This window comes from Colobus angolensis, unplaced genomic scaffold (genome assembly GCF_000951035.1).
Source record: "Colobus angolensis palliatus isolate OR3802 unplaced genomic scaffold, Cang.pa_1.0 Scaffold310, whole genome shotgun sequence".
Classification (NCBI taxonomy): Eukaryota; Metazoa; Chordata; class Mammalia; order Primates; family Cercopithecidae; genus Colobus; species Colobus angolensis.
Genome location: NW_012116378.1, coordinates 4,350,302 through 4,359,188, shown reverse-complemented (window position 1 = coordinate 4,359,188; position 8,887 = coordinate 4,350,302). Strand labels below are relative to the sequence as shown.

The 8,887-nt window shown below is 38.5% G+C and overlaps 1 protein-coding gene across 1 annotated transcript in view; it reads right to left on the bottom strand.

Moving 5' to 3' along the window:
- Nucleotides 1–631: 631 nt before the first annotated feature.
- FAM9A (family with sequence similarity 9, member A) overlaps nt 632–8,887 on the bottom strand; it is an 8,684-nt gene continuing 428 nt past the window's right edge. Inside the window, exons 2-8 of the mRNA XM_011950912.1 lie at nt 8,198–8,326; nt 7,591–7,711; nt 7,378–7,409; nt 5,467–5,581; nt 4,435–4,615; nt 2,945–3,043; nt 632–700 (exon numbers count right to left, since the gene is read on the bottom strand). Of these exons, the coding sequence (XP_011806302.1) occupies nt 632–700; nt 2,945–3,043; nt 4,435–4,615; nt 5,467–5,581; nt 7,378–7,409; nt 7,591–7,711; nt 8,198–8,326 (746 nt within the window). The remainder of the gene's footprint in view (nt 701–2,944; nt 3,044–4,434; nt 4,616–5,466; nt 5,582–7,377; nt 7,410–7,590; nt 7,712–8,197; nt 8,327–8,887) is intronic.

Genomic DNA, 8,887 nt, shown 5'->3' with positions numbered 1-8,887 from the left:
TCCACTCCCCTCGGCCTCCCAAAGTGCTGGGATTACAGGCATGAGCCACCACACCCGGCAGGTTTTGTCTTCTTTTATTAAAGAAAAATTTACTTTTCTATGCCCGTGCTTTCTACATTTTTGGAACTGATACAGATCCACAGAGGCGAACTGAAATCCAAATTATCTTTAATGTTAAAATTTAATTGACCGTGTACATAACTATGCAATCCCTGCTTTCTCACAGAAGTGTCTAGGATTCATTCAACAGATCATAGAAACAAGGTCTGGCATTTGACAGACAAATGACAGAGGAGCTATACCGATTTATACAACAATTATCAAAACACTATCATGTAGTTTACTGTAGTTCAAGTTGTGCTATCAAAACACTATCATGTAGTTTACTGTAGTTCAAGTTGTGCTTGTATCATATAACGTAGGTTCAAGTTCTTTCTTCAGTCATCAAAATAACAGAGGTTGAAGAGACAACTAAGTGTCAACTCTTCCAAAAGCTGTTTCAAAAAAAATTTAAGTAACTGTGATACACATTTCTGCAAATAAAATATTCCAGTGCTTACACCAATCCTGAATTTTTAATATTAAATATGTACTACTTACAGTTCTGACACGAGTTTATTTAAAAACACGGCTAGTTATCAAGTTCACTTTCTTCATCGGAAGAAATGATGCAATAATTGTCTTTAGAGTCCTTGGTAGCCTAAAAGAAAAAGTCTAGTTCACTGACAAACCACCACTTTACATCTCATGTTTTAAACAGGAAACAACTTTTAATATTCAAAGGATGCTGGTTATTTATTTCAAATTGAAGAAAACTGTAATCAATACATGGAGCTCCAAATACCCACTTAAATTTTTTAATGCCAGATTTCAGTGAAATATTATTTTAGCAGGTCCAACTGTCATGTACTTTGCTTGAATAAAATGGGTTGATGAGCATCTTAAGGTCAAGATGGAGCAAAGACAGAAAAAGACAGGCGGGCTTATATCATGAAATATATTTTTTCAGCAGGATTATCAGCAACAGTCTACGTAACGTGGTTTCCATTGAAGGGATAAAATGGTCTGTGATATGACCTCATCAAGTTAGAGAAAACGTAACTATGTTTGAAACATATACTATTCCCTCAACAAGTAGTTCAACAGTTCCTACTCCCTAAAATGTTGTACGTTAATGCTAAGGAAGATGTAAAAAATGTAAGCATAATCTCTTCCATAATCCTGTGACATGAGCAAATGCACAAACAAAAAAATTAATATAAAACTCGTGTAACTGCTATGGAAGGGCAACTCACTCAGACGTGTAGCCAAAAATGGAGACTGATGTTGACTTCGTTGGCAAAAGGTTTAAATTGGTCAAAAAACTTTTTTAAAGCATTGTGAGGGAAGAGCATGAGAAAAGCATGAGCGTAACAGTGAATTCCTTCAGGGAAAGCTGTCAACCTGGATAGGCAGGAGCAAAGCCAGAGGGCAGCAAAACAAGCCGAAGAGGGGTCACGTAAAGTGGGGAGTCTCTGAATATCTAAGAACTGAGACGGGGCACCACTGACAGGCTGGGAAGAGCGAAGGGTTAGGAAGCATTTTAGGAAGGGGAGGGTTGTAGGAAGGTAATATTGCCGGTCAATGAAGGATGGCTCAGAAGAGAAGAGAGAACTCAGAAAAGAGTTTAATAGTACAAGCAAGGAAGAATGAGGTCTTGAACTAGGGCAGCTGCAGTGGGAATTTTAAAAAAGAAATTTAAGGGCCATTACAGAGGTAAAACTTGCCTCATGATGACTGTATGGGAAGGATAAGGGACTCAGAAGAGTCCAAGATGAGAGCAAAGTTCCTACCTTAAGTGGCAACATGTAGCATTAACATTGACAGGAAAACTTCTAGTTTCATGTTCATACCAATTAATAAATGGTTTCTGGGGAACATTATAGCAACATGTTCTCTACTTGTGACTTCTATTTAAATAACTGTTTTGTGTACAGATCATTCTCAAGTTGCTTGAAAATTTTATTTTCAAACTCTTTTCTCAGTTTATTTAACACATCTCATTTAGTGTAGAAGAGTGACATATGAACATGTATTTTCACAAGGTTATTAAAAAGAATACCTTATTTCCCAGAAAAGAATTCCACTGTTACCTAAATAATATACATCTACACGAAGAAGAAGTGATTGCCCGATGACAATTTGCTAATGTGCTATACGACAGCAGATAATTCACAATTCACAATGCGTTAATAATCTGCTGGCTTTCCCATTCTCTTATATATCCGAACCATCCCTTATTATTACAAATTGTCATGTAAAACCATTACTGTTAATTTTGTGAGTGAATATGCCATAAAACACTCCTGTATTATAGCAGGAAATAAAAGAGACACTCAGTAGTTACACTTGCCTACTTCTTATTTAACTAAAACTCTTGAAACATCACAAGTAAAAAAGACACCCAGAAAGGATTTATAGTCTTCTTGCCTTCCACCATAGATTTGTCATTGACGTCCTGAAAACTGAAAATAAAATCATTAAAACCCATTTATGCCTAGTGTTCCATTATTGGAACGCTAACCTTGTGGGAGTCATGTATATCCTACCACTCAAGATCATCGCCAAGGTCTGATTTTTCACACACAAAAAACGTGCAGCCTCTGGCATAAATGGGTCAATGTGTTAATAAAATGTCAATTTTATATGCAAGATGTGTATTTCCAGGTAAAATTTCCAATTTACCTTTTCCTGTTCTAAGTAACTCCCACAAAAGTATTCATGAATCCTAAAAATACATTTACCAATTATGTTAAATTTGGAACAATACATTCAAAGTGAAAATGGTAACTAATTTAAAATGCATAACCAAAATGTCTTTGCATACATTCAGAAACAAGTAGACTTTCCTCTGTTATGCACGTGGTGTATTTTATAATGTATTATGCTACCAAATAGAACAGACCTTTATGAATTGCTCACGTAGCGGCTTCACCTTTTTCAGCCCCCGTCTCTTAACAATTGTAAATTGTTGACACCTCTTCTGTTTTTCTTGAAATGCTTTCTAGAAGTACAAAAAAGTAGTGATGAAAATTGGGTGACTTTTAATACTTACAAAACATAATACTGCATTAGCTTTATAGGAATACTCTTTAAATCTATACTTCTTAACACTTTCTTTTAAACAACATTTATGACCAATTTTAAAGAACTGTGTTCACCACTCATATGCTAAAATGATATAAAGACCTTTTTCATCAGTCATTGAGTAAGGAATTTTCTTTCTTCTACATACATATTCAACACATATGTCTTAATTCTTGATTTTGAATGTAGAGTATTTGATGACCCTTCCTATAACTTGTTGACTACAGATGGGTAAGAACTATACAGAAATTAACTAAGAAACATTCTTTCTTACTAAGATTTTAAACTGGTATTAAATCTTGGTCATTTCAGTATGCACATAGATGAACCTTACAAAAATTATGGCCTTTCTGCACCTTGACCTAATCTCCAACAACAGTGTTCTCCTCTCCTCTACATGGCACTCACTTATACAGTCATCCCCTAGATTTTGTCATTCCCAATGACTGCAACACCTACGTAATATTAATAATAGCAATGATAAAGAACAATCATGGGTCAGATCACATCCTGAAAAACTTAAATAAACCCGTTACACAGGAACCCTTCAATCCTCCAAATAACTCTGACATAGGTACTCTTACCATGTCTCCTTTTGTAGACAAGGAAATTTCGGCACAGAGATAAATAGTTCGCCCGTGGTTCCCGAGCTAGCAATGGTCAAGCTGGAGTTGAATCACAAGCAGTGGGGCTGCAGTGCCCCAGCCCTTGACCACTGCACTCAGCTGTTTCTCCACCTCCCCAACATATAGCCACTACCTTCCTGCCACTGTAGGTCACTCACTTCAGTACTACAGCTCAGGAGTCTGTTGGGATATGACACCCAACGAATGGAACACTTTTCACTGCCCATTGCCCACCCCCACGTGCTCAGGTAACTCAGTTCCAGCTGAAATTCCACGGCCAGTCATCATATCCCCATCCCTGCGTCTATTCCCTGCTCAACTCTCCCTCTATCAACGTTCTTGGCTACACCCCAACCCAGGAAATTCCAATCCTACAGCTGCTTTTGCACAAATATGCCAACTGGGCTCACTTTGACTTCTTAATCGCTATGATGCTGACCTCAGTTGGACCACAAATACTGCGTGGCAATTACATTCCCCTGGTACATGAGTCCACTAACGGGCCCCCCTCTCTGGGCTCATGCACTCTTCCTTCTTTGCTGGATTTCTGCATGAACAATTACTCCCTGAGACATTGATACAATAGGTTAATCATAAAGCTAAGCCTGATACCAACAATTACTTCTTCTGTTTCTTCTCCTTCTCCTCCTCCTTCTTCTTCTTCTGTTTCTCCTCCTTCTTCTTCTTTCTCCTCTTCCTCCTCCTTCTCCTCCTCCTCTTGTTCTCCTACTACTATTACTTCTGCTGCTGCTGCTGCTTCTGCTTCTGATTCTTCTGCTTCTTCATCATCTTTCTGCTTGTCTGCGACGTATTCTTTAAGGACATTCAGCAACTTCCAAGTATATCTATAATCACGTTTCTGCCTGTAACATATAATATGTAACATTGTCATATGTCATAGGGAGACGAAAAATTAATCCTACTCAAACTAAAACAGACTTGACAAATTTATCTTATAAAGTAGCAAGGGAGTAATAGCAGCTGAAATCTTTTTGGGGAAAGATGAAATGAGTTACTCTCATTCTGAAAGGATTCCTTCCTAACTGACTAGTAGAGCAGCTATCTTACATTCTTTACGTGCTGAAGACAAAGGACGGTTTACAGCACTATAAATTTCCCAGAAACAATCATTTTCTCTAAGAGCAGTTTACTTTTCATTTTCTCAAACTAAATAACATATGGGTTCTCATAAGTAAGTTCAAGAATATCATAGCCATTCATCCCGTAAGATTTCCCAAAAGAAATACTTCACTTAACTATTTCTCCACATTGGCACAACAATGATTTTCTAAAAGGAATAGTGAAAACAATTTAACTAAAATAGATAACTTATTTACAACATAAGGTTGTCCCTTTCCACATAACTTAATATTGTTAAGGATCTACAGACTAAACGTTGAAGACATTTATCTTACATGCAGCTGCCGTATTTCTAGAAATGGATAAAAATTAATTTTACAGGAAGACTATTTTTATCTGGAAGGCAAAAAGAGGTTATCTTCATTGGCTTCTAGGTAATATCTCTTAATTCTGTTAAACTGAGGTTATAAAACTAAAGAAACTTACCTGCTTAGGGAACAATCAAGTAAAATATGTTGTTCCCTAGAGATGCCAATATGTACAGGATAGTTTTTGAAATTATTTGCACCAACAAATACAAAGAAATGATATAAATATCATTAATATCATTATGCAAAAAAGCCAACAATCATACCTTTTTAGTTGTTTTTTTCTCAAAGCACGTTCAATTTTGTTCTTGGTTTTCCTATAAGCGGCTTTATCTATTTTTATCATTTTTCTTTTTGCAGCAAGGTCCTCTTTAATGTCAGCTAGGTAGTAAATGAAAATGCATTAACAGTTAATGCTGAAAAGTAGTTTCTTCGCATACATTGGAATCTATGTGAGACATGATGGTTCAGCAATATCGGAAGGACATTTACATTGTAAAATGCAAAGATCACTTCAAAAAGCAAGATTTACTCATTTGTTTTCTGTAAAACCTTTTAGGTATTAATATTAGCACTCTAATTCCAATTGGTATAACTGCAAATCACTTAATTGATGGATGATGAAAAAAAGCAAATAATTAAAAGTTTCTATTTTTTAAATGTGCAGAAAGGGTTACAAACACAGACTCTAATTTCTACATTTATAAAATGTCTTGTAATTCAAAGGACATGTTTCCATGAAATACTGTCACAATTCATTATGCAAAACATACAAAAAAGTATCTTATTTAATAAGACCGTCAAAAAGGTAGAAATAATACACAATAAGAAAAACATTTTTTAAGCAATCTAGTGACTGATGCTATTAACTGTATTTTAATAAAAGAAGCATCGTCCATGGGTATAAAAATTTAGGCTTAAGTAAAGAAATACATTCAAAAACACTTTTGAAATATTTTCTTGGAGCTTTTTATATGATATTTTTATCCATAGTGTTGTTTCAGAAAACTGTAATACTGCAAGGAATGCTTTCCTAAAGGTAGTTTCACATTAGAGATCTACCATCAATTGCTAAAGATAGTTTTCAGCAATCATAAAAACTCTGCACCATAATACAAGTATTTTTTATAGTCTCCATCTATAATGCTCAGTTAGACCTCACAAAACCAGCACTTAGTCACCAAGCAGAGCAAAGCTTTCCAAATATACTGCTTGTATGAATTATCACTATAGAAGAGCTGAAAACTGAACTGAGCTTTTTAAAAATATGAGTATTGTCTCTGTCGTCTCTACAGAAATTTTCTCAATTTTTTTTTGAAAATATGGTCCTATAACAGTCAGTGCAACTAATAGTTCACATGGCAATACAAAATGTATGAGTTTTTGGATCCAGTTACATGTTTCTCACTGGGTAGAAAACTTGTCTTTCCTTTTCTAGTACACAGTTTATTACTGGAATAATAATAGAATATCATCATTTTAGATAATTCGATTTTCTCTTGTACTTTAAAGAAAACAAAATCAGAATGCTGTGACAATAGAATAGCTAAATTAGGAACATAAAAACTCATATTAAAAACTTTGAGTACATACGGACAGGAAGAGGACAGGAACATAAAAACTCATATTAAAAACTCTGAGTACACACGGACAACAGACACCTGGGCCTACTTGAGGGCAGAGGGTAGGAGGGTGAGGATGAAAACCACCCATCAGGTACTATGCTTACAACCTGGGTGACAAAATAATCTGTATACCAAACCCCTGTGACATGCAATTATCTATATAACAAACCTGCACACGTACCCTCAAACCTAAAATAAAAGATAAAAAAACTTACATACTTAATCTGTGTACACTAAAAGAAACGAATATAGCTGTTTCTCCTCCAGTGTCCTCTAATATCCCCCAAATAATTAAATTTCCACGTGTATGAAAGAAAAGCCATCCCTCTCATTTCACCATTGTTAGAAGCATTCTCACATTCCACATCAACAATCAAAAAGGTAAATATGAAAATTTATTAAACACATTACATTAAATACGTATGTTAAATGCTATATATGAGAAGGCGGCGTGTAAGACAGTCTTGTCATCCACTAATTCATATAACCTACTGTAACATTTGTACGGTTGAAAATAATTTTCAAAAACTACGAATAGCTCCTAAAACATACCTGCAATATATTCTAGCTTCATGGTATGAATCCTGTAAAAAAAAAAAGTTACATCAAAATTTTAACATAATGCTCCACAAAATGCCATGTTTGTTGGGAAGAAATGTCTTATGTGAAATGTTCTGCATAGAATAGAACAGTGATGACATGATCCGAAGCTGACTTTTCCCAAAATACTTGATCCGACAGGCAAAAGTGACTTAAACACTTTACCCCGTGTGTTCATCTTTTTCAGCAAAAGGTTCTCTTTCCCCATGCTCATCAGTCACATCTTTCTCCCTTGTTTCTGTAAAAGGGTTTCTTTCCTCATGTTCATCACTGACTGGATCCTTTCCTGCATTAAAATTTAAAAGACAAACCCTTTTTAGAGGAAAACGCTGTTGTAGACATTTTTCGTGGAGAAAGGTACCATTTGTGGACTTTTTTGGCTCTCTACCAATTAAAGCTTTAAAGCAGAGCTATGCATGGAATCACTGGGCCCCTGGCCAGTTTACGGAGGCATTTTTGGAAGCCCTTCGGGTTCAAGTCCCAGTAAACAACGCTCACAGGTCAGACCCCTTGGATGTTAGGACCACACTCATGGAGAAGAGCTGCTCTGAGAGCATCTGTAACCCTGCTATGAGAGGGAGCCTCCCACGGGAAGCCTTAGGCCCTCGATCCTGCTTTGAAAACCTGGGGCCTCTTAGCAGATGCATGGTGGACTCCAAAGCCACGAAGAGGCCAGGGGTCTCGGGCTGCCTGTGTACCCCCCGCGCAGAGAGCAGACAGATCGTCTCCTTGGGCGTGCACCTTCTTCCGTGGCCCCTTGGGCTGTGTTTACCTGCATGCTCCTTCACCGGGGCGGCCATAACTTGAGCCTCCAACTGAACCTTGGCAGCCCTCTTGCGGCGCTTTCTGCCCACGGGCTCCATGGTTGGCTGTCCTGGGAAGTTAAAAGCGACCCCTGAACCTGGTTGCGTGCAAAGTCAAACTAAGTTGGCTAAGGAAACAGGACATGTGAAAGGAGAGCCATCGGGATTGTGAGTTGAAGAAAGGGTGGGGCTGGCCCACCCCGTGTATCCTGTGGGAGTAGGAGGGGACGGAAAAGATGGCAGTGTCCCCTTCTATCCTTCCTGGCCCGTCCAGCCCGTCCCTGGGGCTGGTTGCAGAACTCACAGCTGCCTCGCACACCTGAATGGCCCTTGCAAGACCCTTGCGGTGCCCTTGGGACGCAGCTCGGCCCTGCCCCTTTGTTCCCCAGAGACCTGTGTGGCCCCGAGGACCATGGGTGACACAGGACCTGCCCAGCCATCTCCCGGGGAATGTCAGGGGCTGCACTCCCACTCGCTCGCCTGGATGCCCAGGTGACCCCTGGCAACTCCAAGTGTCCTGTCCTGATGGGCGGCCGGGCTGGAGGGACCCACTCGGACTCTCCCCCACAACACCCCCGCCCATCGCCTCTGCACACACTCCGCCCCTCCTCCTCCCCTCCCCACAGCCCCTGCCCATTCCCTCACCCCAGGCACCCCAC